Source organism: Lolium rigidum, chromosome 4 (assembly GCF_022539505.1).
Source record: "Lolium rigidum isolate FL_2022 chromosome 4, APGP_CSIRO_Lrig_0.1, whole genome shotgun sequence".
Classification (NCBI taxonomy): Eukaryota; Viridiplantae; Streptophyta; class Magnoliopsida; order Poales; family Poaceae; genus Lolium; species Lolium rigidum.
The window spans coordinates 227,267,303-227,290,968 of record NC_061511.1 but is presented as its reverse complement, the minus strand read 5'-3'; the positions used below and the strand labels follow the sequence as shown (position 1 = coordinate 227,290,968).

The following is a 23,666-nucleotide window of genomic DNA, read 5'->3' as shown; positions in this document are numbered from 1 at the left end:
CTGCTGCGGCTAAAACCGCATGCTCTCGTGTGCTCTGGAGGCTCTGTGTGCTGTCCTGGGGGTTCTCGGCTGGAGGTCGAGGGCGCCCTTACAGCCCCAGCGGCCAGCTGCTCAGTCGCTGCCTTTTAATCACCCGGGTTAGAGTCGTCACTTTCCCCCTTATCCTCTCTCAAGCAGCTACAGTTCTTGGCGTTTCCTCCAGAAGACCGGGCCGATCTGCTGGCCTCTCCGCCGGAATAGCCGGCCGGAGTTGGTTCAGGAGCGGTGCCGGAGTAGTTAGGTGTAGGATCTGTAGTTGTAGGTCTTGTGGTTCGGCTGTATGCCGAGTTTGGGCTCCATGCCCGTAGCTTGGAGCGGTTCTCTGGTTCCTGATCAGAGCTGGAGGTTAGGGTCTCTTCTCTTCGTCATCTTGCTCCACTGGTCGGAGTGGATGGCGTTGGTGAGCGGCGCCGCTCCTTCGAATAAGATCGTGTTCTGGCGGATCTCCTTCGTTTGCAAGGGCGCCACCAGGTTGAAGTGCTCCCGTCCGGCCGTGGAGGCATGGGGGAATACCAAGACGGCGTGGCGAGGTGTGCTTCAGTTTGTCTCCCGGCCGGCTTTGGTGGCGAGGGGGAGAGAAGCTGCAGTGCGTCGTCCCTGGCTCAGGTCAGGAGGTCCCTGTTTGTGTTCTTATTTTGGACATCTTGAGGTGTGGATGTGCTGGCCATTGATGCTTCCTCTGGCCGGCCGTGGAGGCGAGGGGAGGTGGCGACGTGGTGAGTTCTTCTCTGCTTCCTCAAGGTGGTGCGACTGCTTCGTGCTGCACCGACGAGCAAATCACGCGGTGGCTTTGATTGCCTCCGCGATTTTCGGCCGAAAAGGCGGCCATTTGAGACGCCAAGGAGGCGTTTCCTTCAACCTCCAGAGAGGAGGCCCAGTCCAGAGCTTCTCGTCGGACTTCCCTTCTTCTCTCTGCCAAGTGGTTTGTCCCCGGCGGAGTCAAGGAGGCCAGCGTTCGAAGCTCAACTTCGGTGGAGAGGACCAGGGACCTGATTGCTTTTCCTGTATTTTGTCCAAGGCCCTTTATGCAAATTTCCAGGACTATGTTGTAACTTCTTCATCTGTTCAGGGTCCTGTTTGTAATATGTTCCCACCGCTTTTAATATAATGTGCAGCCTGGGGTCTTTCTTGACCCCTCTTTTGTTCAAAAAAAAAAAAGCCACCTTTGGTTCTCCACCGCGATGGCGGCCATCTCAGCGGTTCTGCCACCTTTGGTTCACCACCGTGATGGAGGCCATCTCAGTGGTTCGTCCTGCCGCGCTCCTCCTACAGCCTCGGCAACTTCTTCTGATGGTGGTGAGCTGTATGCTGTCCGGGTGTATATTGTGGCTCTGCCATTTCCATCGGCTATTCTGCTGATGCGTGCGGAAGAGCAGCTGAGTGTGGTGCGGAAGAGTCTTGGACCCTGTTCTTCATTGTTCTGCTCAGCTTGATCTTGCTACGTCTGAACGCCTTCAAAGAATTTGCTGCTGGCGCCCTGGTGCTCCTCAAGTGGTGAGCCCAGGACATGGCTGAAAAGGATGCCACCACTCACCACCCACAAATTACAGCAAGTGCATTTTGTTGAAAATATCTACAGCAAACGACTCGCTGACGAAACAAGACCTCCAATCGACTGAAAAAATGACATCGCTACACAGGATATGACCGTTGAAGCCGAAACTGGTGACACGGGTGGCGATCTAGTCATCCCAGCGCCGGCGAGGGCGTCGACGGCGAGAGGGGAGGTCTGTTCACCGGAATGGCTCAGCAGGAGTCGTTTCTGGATGCTGCAGACCTCGGACGACGCTGACGAAGACGAGGGACAAGCGGACAGGAGCTCAGCAGCCGGTGGCAGCTCAATATCGGCGAAATATCTCTGTCGCACGCCATTGCTGGTAAGCGATGCAGATCTCGACGAGGACACGGCGGAGCTTGCGCGAAGACACATCAAGCTGGAAGTGCAGATAAGAGAAAATACCACTTCATTAAATGGAGATGGATTTGTAAACCAAAGAAAAAAAAGGTGGCTTGGGCTTGAAAGATCTTACAAAATTTAACATCAGTCTTATGTGCAAGTGGTGGTGGAAAGTCTTATGTGCAAGTGGTGGTGGAAAATAGAGTCTACTACTAGCGCTTGGCATGATTTTATGTGCAGAAAATATCTTAGAGGTGTTGGTGTCTTCTACTCAAAAAATCTTATGTGCAAGTGGTGGTGGAAAGTCTTATGTGCAAGTGGTGGTGGAAAATAGAGTCTACTACTAGCGCTTGGCATGATTTTATGTGCAGAAAATATCTTAGAGGTGTTGGTGTCTTCTACTCAAAAAATAAGCCAAGTGACGCAAAAAATAAAAGATATTTATCTAGCTGGCAGAAGAATGCAAGTGGGAGATGGGAGAATGACAAACTTCTGGCAGGATGCCTGGTGTGGGAGTATTCCTTTGAGAGATTCTTTCCCTGAGATTTTTCACATCTGCAATGAACAAAATGTCACAGTTGCTGATGCAGCCCCTGGCTGGAATTTTTTCTTTTAGGAGATATTTGTCTCCAGATTTAACTGTTCAAGTTCATGGCCTGCTGGGTATTGTGAGACAAACAATTCTATCTCAGACAAAGGATAAAACTTAACTTTCTGGAAGTGGACAAAAAATGGGATTTATTCTATGAAATCTATGTACAATCACCTGTGCAGAAATGGGATAGACAGATCCTTCAAACACCTGTGGAAAAGCAAGATTCCTCTAAAAATAAAGATATGACTTTGGCTAATCTGGCATAATGCAATTGCAACAAAAAGACAATCTGTTGAGAAGGAATTGGAATGGAAGTGCCTCCTGCCAGTTTTGTCACCAAAATGAAAGCATTTCACACATCTTTTTTGAATGTGTAGCACCAAAATATGTGTGGAGCACTGTTGCCATGGCTATTGGGGCAATTGACAGACCTGGGAGCTTTACACAATTTTTCTGGTGGTTCCCTCACTTTGTTCCTGCTAGCAGGAATGTCCAGGTTGCTGGCTTGGCAGCAATTTGTTGGGCAATATGGAAACTTCGAAATAGAGCCTGTTTTGAGATGAAACTGATAAAACCCCCTAGTGAACTAATCAGTTTGTCTGCTGTCTTTATGAATTACTGGGTAGGTCTTCATGATTCAACTGATGAAGGAAATCTCAAAGCAAGTGATGATAACTTGCTCCGGCTGGCGGCGGCGGTTGCTGCTAATTCTTCAACCACTGGAGGAAGGGCTGGTAGAAGAACATTGACAATTACTGATGCGGCGACGGCTGATATTGAAGGGGAGGATATGGAGACTGACGATACAGAGAACTGAAGCTCTTCTCCTACCTGCTCTTGGTGTTTTGATGGCTGATCTTGGCTTTTGGTAGCTGTTAAAGATAGTTGGTGATCGTTTGATGCTCTTGTCTAGGTGACCTGAGGGTCCTTTCTTGCATACTTGTGTGGTCAAGATTTCTACCGTTTATCGGCTGGTCTGTAATAACTCTATAACGCTAGCATTAGGGCCATCCCCCTTCCTGTGATGCACCAAAAAATACTGATGTTTTTTCGTTATCCCATGATAATAAAAATCGAACCCCTGTGGGTGGATCGTTTGAAAAAAAAAACAGACAGATATATACCATGTTATGCAGAACGTTGGATGCACGCGCGAAGTGCAAGGCAATGTCGTGGTTCTTGCTTCACTGCAAGTAATTGTTATTGTAGAATTTCTCGGCCAATATTGGCAGCGTGCCAATATCTAGATGATTTTACGCCGCACAAAAAAAAATATCTAGATGATTTTCCAAGCTTTCGCTTTACTGGGCATACTTTTCTTCTCGCCTACCAGCCATAAATAGACGCATGCTCCTATAGTACAGCAAGCTTAAGCACAGCACAGCACACACAAACTAGCTACGTAGATTCCAACAATGGCGACCTGCTCCGCGGTGCTCTTTGTCCTGCTCGCCGTTTTCGCCGCCGGTGCGAGCGCGGCCAGGTTCACCATCACCAACAACTGCGGCTTCACGGTGTGGCCGGCGGGCATCCCGGTGGGCGGGGGCTTCCAGCTCGACTCGCGCCGGACGTCGAGCATCAACGTGCCCGCGGGCACCCGCGGCGGCAGGATATGGGGCCGCACTGGGTGCTCCTTCAACGGCGGGAGGGGTCGGTGCGATACCGGCGACTGCGGTGGGGCGCTGTCCTGCAGCCTCTCCGGCCAGCCCCCGGCAACGCTGGCCGAGTACACCATCGGCGGTAGCGGTGCCAACGACTACTACGACATCTCGGTGATCGACGGGTACAACCTCCCCATGGACTTCTCGTGCAGCACCGGCGACGCGCTTAGGTGCAGGGATTCCAACTGCCCCGATGCCTATCACCACTCCAACGACCCCGACACGCACGGCTGCAACGGCAACAGCAACTACCAGATCACCTTCTGCCCATGAAGCCCCACATCATACGGCGAATAATACGGTGTAAATATACGACCGGATAAATAGTGTACTGCTTACGTCAGTACATCACATACTATCATCACTAGCATACTACCTGTGCGCTGCTAAGGGTAGACCACATATTCAACCCATCATTTAGAAACACAATAAGATTTTGTCATTATGAATTTCAAATGATAAACGAAAACACGTGTTTCTTATAAATTTTAATGTCAAACTATTTCGTTGAGTTTAATCATGATTACGTCATAATTTTCGTGTTCTAGACAATCTACAACTAAGTTCCTTCGATCGCTACTGGAAATACCCAGACGTCAAAGGTCTGGACGAGGTGCACTAACTAAAATTTTCAGATCAGGAGGGGCCACCGCATCGGTCAGTTTCCTCAAGAAATGGCAGTATTTTTTTTTTGACCGATACTTTTTTTTATTCTGTCTATTTATAAATCTCCCTTATTCTTTTGATGTTTCAGAATAATACTTGTATTCTTCCTAACAGATAATTCTAACATATATTTCTAAAATTAAGATTGTAAAAGAAAAATGCTTTAAAAATAGACGGTCAAGCTAAATCGTCAAGGCTCAAGTGGCCCAAGGCACACAGCAGCGAGCCAGCGATTAAGGGTGTACGCACCACAGCCACGCATGACTATCCACTTCGTCGTATGTTATGTGTCTCTCTCCCTTGACAGCTCCTTTGGCTCACCATCCTCCCAGCCAAGCTCGCCCCCGGCCTACTCAGAGGTCAGAGCAGATGGCGCTCCTCCGGCGACGGCACTCGTCCGACCAAGATGACGGGTTGGCGCGCCAGTCTCGGCAGGGCTACGGACCTACGGTGGTCGTGCGCTTGTGGCCTGCTTGTCTCCGGCAGTCCCGCGCTCAGCTCGGCACCTACACAGCGTGAGGAGGCGCTGCTGACGGCGAGAGGGCACGAGCAGATGGAGGCCGGGTGCGGAGTCTACCGGTGGAGGCTTGCACGAGAAGATGGAGGCCGGGCGCGCAGTCCGCCGGCGGCGGCGTGCTGGATTGGCGCCCAATCCCGCGTCGGCGGGTGTGGTCGGAGGCGGCATGCTAGGTTGGGAGAAGAAAAAGGAGGAAGAGGATATGAGCGCAGGACCACGGCTTAAGTTCTGAATAACCAAGGGGCGAAACTGAAAACATAAAGGGCGCGAAACTGAAAACATACCGACGTAATACGACCGATTCAAAACTAACAGTAAAGATCTTTTAAAGCATCTTCAGTCGCGTCCCCCAAAGCGATTTGGAGCGCGCCGAATAAAAAGACGTTTCCAGCCGCGTTCCCAAAGCACCTTTTTGTCCGGCGCCGCCTGATACGGTGTCCGGCTCCTCGAGCCCGTCCCGGCCCCACAGGGGACGCATCGGGAACGCCGGACACACCAAAAAGCGAGGCGGGGAGTGGCAGGACCGACCCGTCAGCGGCACATTAAATTTTAACCTAACCGTGGCATACCTCGCGACGGAAGTTATTGGCACGGAGCGACGGTGCAGTTCCCACAGAGGCGCAGCGATGGTGCAGTTCCCGCAGAGGCGCAACGAAGCGTCTCGTCGTGTCTAGCTCTGCGTGCCGGTGTTAATGAGCGCCACCGCTCCCCGCCTCCCTCCGGTCTATAAAAAGGGCCGCCTCTCATCGTCCCTCTCACACACAAATCCTAGCACCTCTCTCCCCAACCCTAGCCGCCACCATCTCAAGAGTCGACGCCATGACTAATAGAAGCGGAGGCCGAGCTCGCGGCCGTGGTCGTGGTCGTGGCCGCGGCAGAGCTGCACACTCGCCGTCGCCTGCGACGTCGTCGTCGCCCTCATCGTCGGACATGCAGGACGTGGAGGGCCCCGTGCTCTTCGAGTTCATCGTCGTCCTCAAGGGCAACCCGCACGACATCCAGAGGCTGCCGGACTCCTTCGCCGACTACGTCGCCGGCGACGAGCGCCCGCAGACGCTGCATCTGCGGGAGGATGGCTGCGGCTGCTACCAGTGGATCGTCGACGTGATCTACGACACGCGCGGCAAGATGTACCTCCACATCGGCTGGGAGAAGTTCGCGCGCTACCACCGCCTCAAAGCCGGCTTCGTCCTCCTGTTCTCCTACTTTGGCGACAGGGACGCAAGCGTCAAGGTCTTCGACGAGACGCGCTGCCGCCGGAACTACCACGGCGATAGCGCCGAGGAGGACGACGACTGATGAAGAGTGTTGTTTCTTCACAGCGAATACGTGCACGGAGGTTTCTGGTTGTTCTTCCTCGGAAGAACCAACATAGGCACCGTCACCAGCTGGATTTTCCAGTTTGGGTGACTGGGTGTGCCATCGAGTGTTCTTTCTTGGCAGCGAACACACGAAACCTTCGATGCACGGCCTAGTTAGGTTTTTTTTTGCAATATTTTATATTTGTGTCAACCATGGTTCAAACTATGTATTAGTTTGTGGAAACTATGTTCCAAACTATATCTTTGTGTAAACCACGTTCTCAATTATATATTAGTTTGTGGAATGTTTCTTCTTTTTATTAAAATAAAAATGCAAAAAGCAAAAAAAAAAATTAATATTTGGGGACGGCGTTTGGGGGACGCGACTGAGGTTAACCCCAAACGTGACACGAACAAAATACGTCCCCCAAACGCTCGATCCGGCGTCATTTGAGCGTTTAGGGACGCTTTGGGAACCCGACTGGAGATGCTCTAAGCAGCATATCTGCCATGTGTGCTTCCAGGCACTAGTTGTTTCAACTCAGTTTCTCTGAGTACGAGTGTAGGTCTGATCTGTGTTGTAATTCTGCTTCAAATATAATTACAGCTCGGGGTCCTTTTTTCGCCCTCTTTATGTTAAAAAAAAAGATCAACCTTTTGATGTGCAGTCAGATTGAACTGCAGACGCCTGGGTTTATCCCCACGTGAGGAATTAGGCAGGGGACCCACTGTCCACGCTCCTGTTTCTTTTTGTCGCGGAAGGCCTTCAAAGGTTCTAGAAAGAGCTGTGCATCTCCAAGAACTCCGAGAGCTGAAGATCTGTTGCCTCTTCCTTTTCCTCGCAGAAGGTCTCTCAAAGGTCATGGAAAGAGTAGTGCATCTCCAAGAACTGCGAAAGGTCGGCGTGTACCAGATATCTCACACCTTTTTTTGGATAACAGGCAGACGCTGCCCGACTTTAAATTAATAAAATCAGAAGGTTTTTAGAGTTTCGATTACATAGATGTTGGGCCTACAGCTTCGCCAGAAAATAAAGTAAAAACACCAAACGTCTAGCATAGCACGGGGTCGCCCCCCCCCCCACAAACACGTCGATAGATGATCACAAATTAGGCAGAGGCATCCTAGTTCTTCAAGTTGTTGGCTTCAGAGACAAGTACAGCTCTCATAGCTCGGGTGCCATCCAACTTAGTCCCTCCTTTTTTCTTGCTTTGAACTTTAAACTCCACAGCTGCAAAAAAATAATGGATTTGTAAATAATGTCAGCTGGGTTAGATAAGGTTTTCTTCTCAATAGTGAGAGCACCTAGGATTGGGCAAGAAAAAAGCACCCAAAGAATTTGACGCATATACCCCATGAAACTTGACAAGATGGCATGAAACTGCGCAAAGTTGGCAGGTCATGAGAAGAAGATGTGGTTGGCGTCCTCAATGGAACCGCAAAGAGCGCAGGGACCATTAGAGGGGCCATGTCGGATAGCGATCTGTTGGCTCGATGAAAGCTTATCTAGGGCAAGTTGCGAGGAGAAGATTTTGACTTTTAGTGGTACTTTTGTTTCCCACATATCTTTAAAATGAGCCACCGTCGTGGCCTGGGAGAGCTTGGCATCCATGGATTTTACAGAAAAACAACCAGACTGTTTTAGGTGCCATGACACCTTGTCTCGCCCCGTACCAAGCGTCACCGTGGTCATAAAGGCCTCCAACTCTCACCACTGTCGCATGCCCTCCTGGTCGAGAGAGCGACGAAAGCGGAGCTCCAGATTATCATTGCGAAGAGCATTCGCTACCGAGATGAATTGATTGTCACACACAACAAACAGCAAAGGAAAGGTGTCCATGAGGGAGTGGCGGAGCCACACTATAGCTATGTAGTCATATGACTACACAATTTTTCAGGTACATAGACTGAAATCATGTAAAAAAATTACGTAAACATCGTATGAATACTTGTATTTGACTACACAAGGTTAATGTCCTGGCTCCGCCACTGATGAGGGGCCCACTGCCGATCCACCAATCCATCCAAAAGTTAGCGCGTACTCCGTCCCAGACCTCATGCTTAGCCTCCACCTTAAAAAGGTGTTTAGTTTTATGTAGCACGACAGGAGGCTGCAGGGATTTTTAGAATAAATTGTGAAAGCCAGGATTTGAACTCGAGACCTGGGGCTCCGATACCATGTTAAGGTTCATGCACTAGCCACTTGAACCAAAAGTCCAAACTGATGGAAAGGGCTAGACAATCTATTTATACACGTCAACAACCTTGACCTGATCCCGAAAACGGATACGAGCCAAAATACTATCTTCTTCTTGATATAATCTCCAAATCCATTTAAGAAGCAACGCCAAATTCATTTTTTTTGTGTTCAAAAGCCCCAGGCCTGCAACTTCTTTAGGTCTACATACTGTTGGTTAGTTCACCAAATAATATTTTCCTTTTGGCCCCGAGCCTTTCCAATAGAATCTCGATCTATGGGAATCAAACCTCGCATGAATTTTGTCACGGAGAAGGAAGAGCCCCATCACAAACATAGGGAGATTGTCCAGGCATGCATTGGAGAGAATGAGATGTCCCCTCTCGAGGACAGTAGTCTCCCCAACCATGGTTCAATCTTGTTAGCCAGCTTCCTCACCAAATATAGCCATTGTTCAAGCGACAATTTTCTATCTGATATAGGCAGACCCAAGTAAACGAATGGAAAGGCACCTCATTTACAGTTAAGCTTGTCGGCGATCCTAACTCGTTTGGAAGGAAATACCACCTTCTCTTCACAACCCGTTGTTCCTTCAAGGAAATACCACCCAGGCTGGAGTAATCAAATCTACATTAGGTATTGGAAATTGGATTGGTGCAGCTCATAAACCCAACCAAGTGTTCTGTCTTGTTGAGCGATGCCTGCCTGGAAGAAACCCAAACGAACATGATCAAGTTTATAATTGCACGACAGCACCTTCAAGGAGGAATGTATGGGCCTCCCAACCCCAGAAGGAAGAATGAAGGCTACTAGAATCCAACCGATCAAAGAGAGGTTTGGAAAGAGGCTCACCATCTGGTTAGAAAAGGTTATGTCCATGGCGGCCAAGAAAACTTTGGTAAAATCAATTGCCCAAGCACTCTAACCTATGTTATTGCAGTTTCAAGATGCCTGTCAGTTTTTTTTTGTTAGTTTTTATGAAGACTATGAAGATGATAAGAAGATTGTGGTGAGGAGAAGACGAAAATAAAAGGAAAGTGCACTGGGAGTCATGGGACTTGCTGGGTGGTATGGGTTTTAGGGACTCCATGGCTCCACGCTGTTTAATCAGGCCCTGTTGGGCCGACAAGCCTCGAGGTTATTGATCAAGTCAAACTCTCTTTGCCCGGCTGTTAAAAGCCAAATGCTACCCTAATGGCAACTTCCAAAAGTGGGGATCATTTGGCTAGTTGAAACAGGGGATGGATACGTATTTGAAGGGATAATTGGATTAATAGACAGCACTCTGAAGATCATCGGGAGAAAGAAATGGTCCAGATTGAAATGGGTAAAGAGTCTTTTCAGAAGTGGACAGAATGGTTGGAATGACCAACTAGTCCAAAGCATTTTTCTGCCCCAGGATGCAGAATAGATTCTGAAGATCAAAATCCCATCACACAACACTGAAGGTGTGGTAGCGAGCCTGCTAAACAGCGAAACCCCAAATGCCTCGAGCAATGCACCAACTCGGAAAAGGAGGACATGGCAAAATATTTGGACTGCTCCTGTATCGAGCAAGGTTTACATCTTCGGCTCGAGGCGTAAGACAACCTGCCTACACAGAAGAACAAATGGGAATATCTCCACGAGCCACAACGAAAATTTCAGAAAATCAATATGCATACTAAGAAATACCACCACATACAGAAGCGCATCAGATTCTATTTGACTCGTGCGTCGGCTCGTGGCTCCCTCCACCCAACATCTCTCTTGTGTCGACCAACACAAAAATATTCCCAATCCATCGGTCCATATCCACACGAATCAAATCAAAGCAACACACACATAGACACGCGAGAGGAAAGAAAAGCGAATGGAGAAAGATGGGAGTAGCTTTCAGAAAGATGTTGAAACATTTTACAGACGTGTTTCTTGGCTAGTTTTTCGTGACGCTTTGCTCACGTCGGCCTGTTTCTAACTTCTTTTTTTTTGCGGGGAAAAATAACTTTATTAAGCAGGAAGGGTTACAAGATGATCATGGTCTAGCACCTGAAGTACATCTTCAGGCCCAGAACCTAACCACATAACAGTACGGGGTTCTTAGTTTTTCGTGATGCTTTGCTAACGCTGGCCTGCTTTTTTTTTTTGCAGGAAAAATAAGAACTTTATTAAGCAAGAAAGGTTAGAAGATGATCATGGTCTAACACCTGAACGACATCTCTAGGCCCGTTCCTTAGTTGACTACTAATAAGGCTTATAACTGAGAAGCAGACAGTGGTGGATAAAGTTTTTTTTGGGGGGGAAGATGCAGGAATGAAAAGGCTAGTACTAGCTGCATGCTAGCTATTTAGTTCAGAAAAAAAAAGGAGACATGATCTGCCTGGCATCGTTTCAGCGCAGCTTCTCCGGAAGAGAACGCGATGATTACACACCAAAAGTTGTCGAAATTGGCATCGGAAATGGTGTAAGCAATTGTATCATCTAGCAGTGCTGGAGTAGCACAGGAAGCTGGGGTGCACGAATTAAGGGATCAGTTTGTGACCACTATGCATTGTGTGAGTGATCAGCATACTTTGATTGCTTGACAAGTTGTGCATATCATGTTCTACCGGCCGGCCGTAACTATGCACCTTTTCAGCCGTCTCCCGCCGTTGCCTAATTTCAGGTGTGCACCTGACACTGGTGTTGCTGGCTAGTTAGTTTGCTAAACGTTTCATGTTCATTGCGTCTTTCCGCAAGTATCTTTTCCCTTTTGAAAAATAATAAGCACCCCTAAATGTTGATGCAAAGTTCGATGGAGGAAGTCATGAGTAGTAGAAGTAGCAAATGAGTATGACAAGAACGGGACACCAAACCAGCCTTCCCCTAACAACAAATAATCGTAGAACAAAGGCGGGTATATATTTTTCGACAACGAGCATATATTAATATCGAAGATACCAATTACACCCAGCCTCTGCAACAACGCATTGCCCTAGAGGCCTTACGGATGCACACAGCCAAAAAAAAAATTACAGGAAAAAAGAAAAGTCCCGCTACGGTAGTTTAAACATTGAAACAACAACACTAACATCACCACGACAACATCATAAGTCCAACTTCTTCAAAAGCGGCGCCTCTAAGAGAGAACAGTGCACAAGCGTTGTCGTCGCCCGATCAAAGATCTGGGTTTTCACCCTGAAGAAGGTCCTCACTCTCAAAACAATGCCTTCAACAAGGCCATTGCCAGGCACAACCAACTAAGGTCAGACCTTGGATTTTCACCCTGAAAGATAAGACTTTGGTCTCGCCCCCACTTGCATGCCACTGCTCCAAGTCATGAAACACCAAGCCAACTCCTCCTCGCCCCAAAGAACGGATCCTTCATTGCTAGTCCTCAGATCTCGGCCTTCATGACATTCTTTGCCAGCACCATGGAACAAGACCATGCCCCATGATATTAACAGCCAGCAGAACTTCGAATCGCTCCCTCTGAAACCAAACGGCCAGAGTAAAACATGGGTGCGCACGACCGAGTTTCACCCGATCCTGCAGTTTCCAGGCGTGAATCGCCCATGGAAGATCGCCGGCGGCGCCTCCTGGGGCCCGTCACTCTAGCCAGATCAATGGGGACACAGCTCAGATCAGCATCTTGACACAAAAAGGAATCCTAGGACCGCCGCCTTTATTCAGGTCGTGCCCCCACGCCGGCGACCATCCCAGGCCGGCCAAGGTTGCCGCCGGAGACACCAAGCGCAGATCGCGTTGTCCGAAGACACCGCACACGCCCTGGGCACCGCCGCAGCCGAACACCAGCCCACCACCGGCGACATCAGCCGTCGCCGGCTTCCACGCCTCTCCACCTCGCCGCCGGAACGAGATGACAGATCGAAAGATGCAGCACCACCATCCGCAGGCCGACCCTCTCCGGCGAAGAAGAGAGCCACCTCCACCGTCGAACCCAAGGCTGCTGCCCCGGGCGACCTCGTGTAGCGGGATAAGCCTGAGACCATCTCCACGCACAGGCGAGAGGCTGGGGGGAAAATGGCGCAGACCATGGGCCTGGCCGCCGCCCACCACCATCCCCTGCCGGCGTGCTGGGGGGAGAGCCGACGGGAGGAGGGGGCCGCAGCGCAGAACGCGCCGCCGCCCATCACCATCCGGGCCAACCGGTCGCAGCGTCGAGGAGGAGGGGTCCCGTCCGCCATCCACAACGCTTCAACGAGGAAGGCCCCCCGCCGCCGCCACGCCCCGCGGTCTTTGCCCCGGCGGCGCTACCGGCGGCGGCGGCGGTTAGGGTTGGGAGGGGTGCGGGAGAGGGGTTGGGTGCGGCTGACTGAATTCATATCGGAGCAGACATAGAAAACTAAAGGCGGGTATATATAGAGAGAGACATAGAGAGAGACGAGAAGTTATAGGGAATTCAACATGCGTAAAACAGAGATCTCCTAATTCTCTCGTCTTTGATGGTGTAAATGTGAACTAATTCTCAAAAAGAAAGAAAAATAGGAAAAAATAATTTATCTATTATGAATGGAATGATGTTGGCCAGAAAGAAAAAAAGGGTAGATGGGTGGATGGTTTCACTGTCCAAGCAAGAGAACCAGCTAGAATACATGTGTCCGAACCGGAATCCGATGCCATGTATTGTTCTCCCTCCGTCTCATGAAACTTGTCTGAGATTTTTTTAAATTTAGATGTATTTAGTGTCTATAGAAGGAAGGAGTATGTACGTATGTTCGGCGCAGCGGCTAGTTTTAGAATTCAGATGGAGAAGATGAGCACAGGACAGACAGCCATATGCAGCAACACTGTGGTGTTTAACTGAATCTATCTATACATGAGCGCGCACGTTACAGATCGGCTTCCGCCCATGATGTGGCAGCATCGAATCTCAGGTAGACGTACAGACCTCGTGGATGCCATCTCAGCATCATCGTTAAACTGGCCAATTGATGTAAATTTATACTGTATATAAGCACATTAGGTAGTACAGAGAGAGACTGGAGAACTTGCCCGCGGAACGGAACAAAACAAAATTTCTTGTAGTCACATACAGCTCAGGAATCTGTGCGATGTAGATCGTCCAATAACGGGCTGATTCCGACATACATGGTGTGCCTGCACTCAGTCCCCTGTAATCAGGGTAGGCAGGTTCGATGTGCGTTAACAAATGTGCTTGCGGTACAATTTGATTTTGTTGCCTGATGTGCAGTCGTCTGCTGGTCTCGTCTGGTAGGTCAAGTAGCCAGTAGCACACTGACTGAACTGACTCCAAGAGCTAGAAAAATTTCGACTTGGAGTAGCTAGTCTCATCAGTTTTGGCCCCTCCTTTGCTTCCAAAGTTGCAAGTTTAAAAGCGCGCTCCTTCGGCGGTGGGCACACACAGACAAGGAGAAGTAGAGGAGAATCATCATCGCGAGCACCGATCTCTCAGTACGTACAACATCTCGCCACCAACCAAACCCATAGCTCCCAAAGTGATCGACATCCATCCATGGCGTCTATGCTTCTCAAGGGCGTGCACAAGAGGCTGGGCCTGCCGACCATTAACATCTCCTGCTCCTCCGCCGACGCCACCTCCGTCATCGCCAGCACCGGCCCTGGCAGCGGCAGCGGCAGCAGCCGGTTCATCGACCGCCACTCTCCGCGCCTCCGCGACCCGCACCGCACCTCGACCTCCGCCTCCACCAAGCCGCCAAGGCCGAGCTTCGGCAGCGACAACACCAGAGACTCCTCAGCCTCTTCCCCGAACTCCAACCTGCAACAAGGGCACGGCAGCAAGAAGAAGAAGAAGAGCAGTACTGGCCAAGCTGCTGCTAGTGCTAATGGCCCAAGGTCTTCGGAGAAGAGGCTGGTCAGCCCCGCGACGTCCTCCAGGTTCCTCCTCAACTCCTCTAGGATGCAGTCCGACGACCTCGGCGTCGACATGCTCGCTCTCCCTCCGCCTCCGCCGCCACCGTCCTTTATCGACGGTAAGGACGCGCCCTTACCGGCCTGGCCCGTGCACTTCCCCGAGGAGAAAGAGAAATCAACGGTGGTGCAAGTAGCAGAGACTAGTTCCTCAGGGTCTTCCTCTGCTTCGTCGTCGTCAGAGATCACAACTGCGCCGGTGGACAAAGATGGCCAAGACCAGGAAGAGGTGATGAAGAGGTCCTCCTCCACGAGAAGAACACAGGCAGGACAGGTACATGTTGTTAATTGTTATACTACCATAGTATAGTAGTGTATATGAACTGATGAAATCTCTCCATGATGACTGAAGCAACTCATCTGTTGCAGGTGGTGGTGGTTCTGCGGGTGTCGCTGCACTGCAAGGGCTGCGCGGGCAAGGTGAAGAAGCACATCGCCAAGATGGAAGGGGTCACCTCCTTCGACATCGACATCGCCAGCAAGAAGGTCACGGTGGTCGGCGCCGTCACGCCGCTCGGCGTCCTCAACAGCGTGTCCAAGGTCAAGCCCGCGCAGTTCTGGCCCTCGCCGCCGCGAACAACATGTCCACCGCGCGCTTCCGCATCCTTCTGAAGAATCGTCACAACTCAGAGCAGCTAGTCGATCGATCTGAATCAGAGATATAATCTAGTGTTGCTAGTTCAGGCGATTTTAGTTAGTGCCAGTGCCTCGAAGATTGCTGCTTGCCTGACAACCACGTACGTACTGTAATCTGCAGCAGCTCTCTGGAGTATCTTTCTTTCTTTTTTCATTGAAAGAAACGTAACTGCAGCTTTGTGTTGAGTTGTGCACCCATTTCCCAAGCCTGTGTTCTGACTGAAATCAAATCCTGGAGTACTACTTTGTCTCATCGCCTTATTCTTTTGTTTTCTGAATTTCAAACAGAAGATAAACTACTCGTGCACTCACACAGAATTGTACAAAACTTCTTACATATTCTAAAAGCAAGAAAGAAAGGGGAGAAAAGGTGAGTGGAAAAAGGGGAGAATCGAACTTATCCTGGGAGTGCCTGTTTGTCATTGTTTAGTGCACATTTTGATTCTGTTCCGACGGACGAGATCGATCACATTTTGGATTATTATTCTATTATTTCTATCATCACTAGCAGCAGCATCAGCAGTAAAGATGCAAAAGAGATGGCATCGATTCCTCCAAATTGATTTAAATCATTAGCCGTGTACATCAGCAGTCCAACAGGAGTGTGAAAGAGGAAATTATACGCCAAAACAGACACGCAAACAAACCAGGACTTGGGCGCCCAATGGTAGCCGCAACCGCAAGCTTGGACGTGAACATTACTCTGGTCTGGTCTAGCAAAAAAAAAAAAACCAATTCTTTCCCTTTCAGGGCCTGTTCGTTTTGTTGGGGAAAAAAAATCCAGACGTGGAACTGATCCAGGCTTGGATTTGGTTGATCCCGTTCCTTCACCTAATCCACACTAACCTCTATTCATTCGTTCCCATAACTTCATGTGTATTTTAAAACGGTTCGGTTAATCCTTGCTAGGCCACAAGTCGCCCCTGGCTTGCTCGCTCGTGTCAGGGAAATTCGTCCAGACATCATGTGGGGATGATTTCTTTCTAGACAAAATCAATGGAGATAAACAGATATGAAGGGCAGAAAATTCCGTCCAGGAACAGGCGAAGACCACGATCTTGCTGTGCTGGAAAAAAATCATCTCCGGGTTGGGAAACCAGGAGCGGGCTGTAATCCAGGCCAATCCATGCTCTTGAGGGATTAAAGGAACATGGCCTCAGAGAGAGATCAGCAATAATTTATTCAGATTAATTTTAGTTAAGGTGGACGTGTCATCATTGATACAACAAGATCGGTCGGGAAAAATCAAGACCAAGCTGTGGAAGACAAGATTAATCTAAAAAATTAGCATTGTATGTACTTAACAACACTGACCACTGAGAAAGCTAAATCGAACGATCGGCAGCACGTACTTGCGTGGTACCTTCGCGGGGGTTGCTACTTGGCTAGAAACATAGCAAAAGACAGCGCTATGGAGCAAGCTTCTAGCTAACCGCCGACCTAGTTTGTTATTAACCGTCGTTTAGTCCAAAAAATCAGTGCATTATTTGACTAGCTATGCAAACATAATGGTCCATGGTTGGAGAGACGAGTCTAGTTAATTAGTAGACCTCAGAGTGAGTAAGAGCATCTATCACGTGATCCTAACTACTATACATTTTGGATATAGATCAGCTCGCTGTAGATGACATACATGTCAATGACTTATAGCCAGTAGAAGCCGTCGGTGTCGATGAGCTATGCCGACGGTAATTCTATGCCGACGTCCGACGGCAACCGGGGTGTGCTGACGAGGGGGTAAGCCGACGGTACTACAGCCTATGCCAATAGCAATTGCCGTCGGCGTAGATCATGTTTCCTGTAGTGGCTATACTATTAAAGTTGATAGAATACGTATATGTATAATATTAGGCAGTTCCTAGTATTTAGGAATAGATAGACTCTAACCAAATATGTTTGTATCAGTTGTAATTAATCTCGTGAGATCCTGTCCATATATATATATGAAAGAGATACACGCCGTGGGCGTTGTGTCGTTCTTCTCCAAAATCCAATCTATTCTAAAACTTCTACATGGTATCAGAGCTCGTTTCTTGAGCAATGTCTTCCGCTGGTTCGAGCCCTTCGCTCGCCTTGTCGCTTCAGTCCACGATGCCGTCGTCCTCCGCCGGCGTTCAGTCTTCAGGCCCTGTCAACTTCGGGCACCTCATCACGGCGAAGCTCTCGCCCGCGAATCACCTGTTCTGGCGTGCCCAGGTGATCTCTCTCCTTCGGAGCAATCTGCTCCATGGCTATGTCGACGGGACGTTCCCATGTCCGTCGTTGACGGTGACCGTCACCAAGGAAGGCGGTGGCACATCTACTGAGCCCAATCCAGCGTATGCCGCTTGGATCCAACAAGATCAGGCAATATTGTCTGCTTTTCTCTCCTCATCGACATTGGAGGTCGGTGGTATGATCATGTTCGCCACTTCGGCCCAGGAGGCATGGAAAACCATTGAAGGAAGCTTCGCCTCCCAATCTACGGCTCGAGCGATGCAACTCCGGGATCAGATGAGGGATATGAAGAAACTAGATCAATCTGTCCCTGTTTTCTACAATAAACTGAAGCATCTCTCGGATACGCTCACTTCTATCGGACAACCTCTTCGGCCAGAGGAGTTCCAATCCTTCGTTCTCGCCGGTCTGGATGAAGACTATGATTCCTTGGTGGAGAATGTGCTCGGACGAGATTTCCCGATGCCTGCTCATGATCTGTACTCGCGTATTCTGTCGACCGAACAACGTCTGGCTAGTCGCCGTTCGACGGGAGCGATTCACTCCGTGAACGCGATCAAGTTAGGGAACAAGGCCCCTCGCCCATATGTTCCGCCTGGTCCGCATCGGCCCAGCGGCTCGTCCTTTGCTGCTCCGCGGCCTAGCTATCAACCGAGGTCTGTTTCTTCAGACGGGAGTGCTGGCGCATCCGACTATGGACGATCAGACTTCACACGTCCAGGTTCTAGTTCTGGTGCAAGGCATATCTGCCAGTTATGTGAGCAGGCAGGTCATGTAGCCTCACGTTGCTTCAAAAGATTCAATAAAAATTTTCTTGGTGCTGGTAATGATGGCCGGTTTCTTGAGCGTCAGTTGGCAATGGCAAATCACGTCTTCCAAGAGCCCCAGGGTCAGACTCCTTCTTATCCTGTTGACTCCTCCTGGTATATGGACACCGGCGCTACTGATCATCTTACTGGGGAATTGAGTAAGCTGCACATGACGGAGCCATACAACGGCAAGGATCATGTTCACACCGCTGACGGATCAGGTATGCGTATACTTCACGTTGGTCAAGCAATTTTATCTACTCCAACATCTAAATCTACTCCAAGATCTTTGCATCTTCGTAATGTCCTTCATGTTCCATCTGTCAAGAAAAATCTTTTATCTGTCCCTAGATTCACGTATGACAATAGTGTTTTCGTTGAGTTTCATCCTAACAGTTTTTTTGTTAAGGACCTTCACACAAGGGCCATTCTTCTTAGGGGTCGACGTCGTGGTGGTCTTTATGCACTTGATGCCCTCGATGCTCCATTCGCCAAACAAGTTTTCAGCGCTCTTAAAGCCTCTTCTGCACAGTGGCATGCTCGGCTAGGACACCCATCATCTCAAATTGTTCAGCATATTCTTCATCGCAGTCAACTACCTTCAGAGTCCAATAAAATTGATAGAGTTTGTGATGCCTGTCAACAAGGCAAGAGTCATCAGTTACCGTTTTCTCTTTCGAGTCATGTAACAACTGCTCCTCTTGAGCTTATTTATTCAGACGTGTGGGGCCCTGCACAAACCTCTGTTAGTGGTCATGATTATTATGTGAGCTTTGTTGATGCTTATAGTCGTTTCACGTGGTTATATTTGATTAAACGCAAAAGTGATGTCTTTGATGTCTTTGTCCAGTTTCAAGCACATGTTGAGCGTCTTCTTAATCATAAAATTGTGCATGTTCAGTCTGACTGGGGTGGTGAGTATATTAAGTTAAACTCATTCTTTCAGAAGTTAGGCATCTCGCACCGCGTCTCATGCCCACATACTCATCAACAAAATGGTAGTGCTGAACGCAAACATCGTCACATAGTCGAAACAGGCATCACACTTCTCGCTCATGCATCTATTCCTTTTCGTTTCTGGAGTGATGCTTTTACCACTGCATGTTTTCTTATCAATCGTATGCCTACACGTGTCATTAACATGGAGACTCCACTTGAGCGTCTTCTTGGTGAGACTCCTGACTATACCTTTTTTAAGGTTTTTGGTTGCGCCTGTTGGCCAAACCTTCGGCCCTACAATAAACACAAACTTCAATTCCGTTCTCAAAAATGTGTGTTCCTTGGTTATAGTCCTATTCATAAAGGTTATAAATGCCTTCATGTTCTCTCTAATCGTGTCTATATTAGTCGTGATGTTGTCTTCGATGAAAATGTCTTCCCATTCTCTAATCTTCCATCCTCAGAATCGCCATCTGTCTCCACTAAGTCACATGTTGCTATTGACCAATTTGAAGACTGTACGCATGCCTCGTCGTTGCTTCCTAATCATGGTGCAGGTACCGGTCGTGGAGCACGCTTGGAAAATTTGGTGGAGCCAGATTGTTCATCGCCATTCTCTACTTCGTCGGGATGCAATGATCAGGATGATCGCTCACCAGTTCCGTCCATGCATCTGCATGTGACTCCTTCTGATCCTGGACTAGGTACAGTGGACGCGCGTACGGCCGCGCGTACAGCTGAGCATACGGACGTGCCGATGCATGCACCTGGCACTGCTTCAAATGGAGCCTCATCTCGCTTCGCGCACGCGGGCGTGGATGGATCTCCAGGTGCGGCCTCGACTCCCATGTGCACGGGCCTCGACTCGCTTGGTTCCTCTGACGCTGACTCACCTCTGTCCGCGTGTTCTTCACCTCCTACTGATCAGCTGGTTGCTCCAAATGCTACCGTTCCGATTCTGGAGCCTTTGGTGCCCCTTCCTCACAACTCTTTGCGACCTGTTACACGTGGACTTCGCGGTGTTCGACAAGCTAAACATCGTACTGATGGTACTGTCGCCTGGCTTGCTGCTTGTGTTGCTCAATCAGTCACTGATCCAACTGCTGAACCTCGACATTTCCGTGCTGCTCTTGGGATCCCTCATTGGCGTGCCGCCATGGAGCAAGAGTATGATGCATTGATCAATAATGGCACTTGGCATCTTGTTGCCCCTCGATCAGGTGTGAATGTTATAGATTCCAAATGGGTTTTTAAAGTCAAGCGTCATGCAAATGGTAAGATTGAACGATTCAAAGCTCGTCTTGTTGCCAAGGGATTTAAACAACGCTATGGCTTGGATTATGAGGATACATTTAGTCCAGTTGTTAAGCCTACCACCATTCGTCTTTTGCTTTCCTTGGCTATAACTCATGGTTGGTCCCTCCGTCAGCTTGATATCCAGAATGCTTTTTTAAATGGGGTTCTGGAAGAGGAGGTGTTTATGAGGCAACCTCCTGGCTTTGAGGATCCTGATCGTCCACATCATCTATGTCATCTGGTTAAGGCACTCTATGGCCTCAAGCAGGCACCTCGAGCCTGGCATGCTCGTCTTGCTTCGGTACTTCATCAACATGGTTTTGTTGCCTCTACCGCTGATTCATCCTTGTTTATTCTTCAGCGGCCTGATGTTCTCATTTATCTGCTGGTCTATGTTGATGATATTATTGTCCTCAGTTCCTCCTCACGGGCTATTGATCTCCTTGTTAGTGGTCTTCGGCGGGAGTTTGCAGTAAAAGATTTGGGTGCTCTCCATTACTTCCTTGGTCTGGAAGTTGCTCGTCAGTCGCATGGACTATCCATTACTCAGCATAAGTATGCTGTCGACCTTCTGCGTCGTGCTGGCATGTTGAAGTGCAGTCCTGCCCATACTCCTATGTCATCTACCACCAGGTTGTTCAGTTCCGACAGTGCACTTCTTGGTGATGCCGAGGCTACTACATATCGCAGTATTGTTGGTGGGTTACAGTACCTTACCCTCACTCGTCCAGATATTTGCTTCGCAGTTAACCGTGTGTGTCAGTTTCTTCATTCTCCTACTGAAGATCATTGGGCTGCTGTTAAGCGCATTCTTCGGTATGTTCAGCACACACGTTCTCATGGGCTGTTTCTTCGTCCTTCCTCCTCTCCCACACTCTCAGTTTATTCTGATGCTGATTGGGCGGGTGATGTAGAGGACAGGCGATCTACAGGGGGGTATGCTCTATTTTATGGAGGTAATTTGATCGCCTGGAGTGCTCGGAAACAGGCTACTGTATCCCGTTCGAGTACAGAGTCTGAGTACAAGGCTGTTGCTAATGCTACTGCTGAGCTTATTTGGGTCGAAGCGCTGTTGAAGGAACTTGGTATTCAACAGAAATCTCCATCAGTCATATGGTGTGATAACATTGGGGCAACATATCTCTCTTCCAATCCTGTCTTCCATGCACGGACAAAGCATATTGAGGTCGATTTTCACTTTGTTCGTGAACGGGTTGCTCAGAAGTTGCTTCAAGTTTGTTTTGTGCCTTCCAAGGACCAACTAGCTGATATCTTCACAAAGCCACTATCACTTCCGTTGTTTGAGGAGTGTAAACGCAATCTCAACATGTCTTCCATAGTTGAGATTGAGGGAGGGTGATAGAATACGTATATGTATAATATTAGGCAGTTCCTAGTATTTAGGAATAGATAGACTCTAACCAAATATGTTTGTATCAGTTGTAATTGATCTCGTGAGATCCTGTCCATATATATATATGAAAGAGATACACGCCGTGGGCGTTGTGTCGTTCTTCTCCAAAATCCAATCTATTCTAAAACTTCTACAAAAGTTGCTCAAGTGTTACTGCCTTTGCAGGTATCAAGTGTCTTGAGAAAGAGTGCACCTGATTTCAGTTATGTTTTATGTGCCATTTGAACGATAATTCTCTATGATTTCAGTTATTCTGCCATTGGTAAAATATAGGAATAAATATTTATAAATCTAGCAAGGTAGACAATCACAAACAAGTCATTGGATCCATACCTACAGGATCCTCATAGTGACCTCCTCCTAAAAATAAAGTGGGTGGCTTTGGGATGAGGATGCCCTCGTTTTTCCAACAACCGCGAATCAATTCGATGATGAGAATGACTCTGAATAGTCGTAATGCCGCTTACTTGCTGCTTGTATTTTTTTCCGAGTACCCGCGAAAGACCAGCGAGTATTATATTAGCTTTAGAGAAACAGGGGTGATGCCCGGAGGGTCGACTACGTCCATGCAGCCACATCCAACGACCACGTAATGCCTTTTACTTGCTGCCTGTATAGACAATAAGACAAACACTGTGATTTGGGATTATTTGTTTCACTCCAACATCTCATTACATTGTAGTGTTAACTAGTGGAATAACTATAGTCCCGGACTACATGCGTCCATCTGTAGCTCTATATTTCTTGCTAACTCACTACTATTCGATAACTGCGGAATGATGACACTCCTTGCGATGAACTATATATATACACATGCCAAAATGCCTAGATCATCCCATAGTCATGTATGTAGTCATGATTATATTGCTGCACACATGTATACAATGCAATCCATTTCGAAAAAAAAATGTATACAATGCAATTAGTTCTACCCTTTCTCTTAACAGGGCACCACACTTGTTGGCATGAACGATACATTCATGCCACAGGACGTGCGAGGCTCTACCTTACTGGAAACGGGCCAGGTGATATAAGCATGCTTCCTTTATGCCCGAGGAAGAGAGGGAAACTTCACATTCAACAGCATTATTGTGTGTGAAAATAAGTAGGCAACATCAGTGTGATAGTGGAAATTTATATGCCAATACAGACGTAAACAACCCGGACTTGGGCGCCCAATGGTGGCCGCAAGCTTGGACGTGACCATCGTTATGGTCCTGGTCTAGGAAGAAACTAATTCTTTCCCTTTCACAGAGAGATCGGTAGGAATTCATTCAGATTAACTTTTTTTGTGGACAATCAATACCACGTATATTCATAATAATAATAAATAGTACATGGTAGAGATGCACGAGCTGTCTCCAACGATTACAAAATAAAGTCTAAAATATACTAGCAAATCTTCAAGGTCTTCAAACTCTTTCTTCTTCCAAGACATAATCTTGTACTTTCCTGGAGACAACCAAAGATAGATAACAAACCATAGACCTGTAAATACAAACGAAGGTTCTCCCATAATTTTAATTTGAACCGCAATGCCAAGGCTGCGTGCACACGCGCAACCATTAAAATAGTCAATCAACATCGGCAAGAGTACCAACACCAGTATGT

General features: G+C 48.3%; 2 protein-coding genes across 3 annotated transcripts; both read left to right on the top strand.

Annotated features, from left to right (window-relative positions):
• The first annotated feature begins 3,913 nt into the window (after window positions 1-3,913).
• Window positions 3,914-4,634, top strand: LOC124649677 (thaumatin-like pathogenesis-related protein 3). Its single transcript, XM_047189269.1, has one exon. The coding sequence runs from the start codon at window positions 3,947-3,949 to the stop codon at window positions 4,463-4,465; it is 519 nt and encodes a 172-aa protein (XP_047045225.1). The 5' UTR covers window positions 3,914-3,946; the 3' UTR covers window positions 4,466-4,634.
• Window positions 4,635-14,163: 9,529 nt separating this feature from the next.
• On the top strand, window positions 14,164-15,356 carry LOC124649675 (protein SODIUM POTASSIUM ROOT DEFECTIVE 1-like). 2 transcript variants are annotated; one of them, XM_047189268.1, is made up of 2 exons: window positions 14,164-15,018; window positions 15,117-15,356. In XM_047189268.1, the coding sequence occupies exons 1-2, from the start codon at window positions 14,329-14,331 to the stop codon at window positions 15,354-15,356; spliced, it is 930 nt and encodes a 309-aa protein (XP_047045224.1). In that variant the 5' UTR covers window positions 14,164-14,328. The 2 variants fall into 2 exon arrangements, with proteins under 2 accessions (XP_047045224.1, XP_047045223.1); XM_047189267.1 differs by having other exon boundaries at window positions 14,175-15,018; window positions 15,114-15,356.
• The last annotated feature ends 8,310 nt before the right edge of the window (window positions 15,357-23,666 follow it).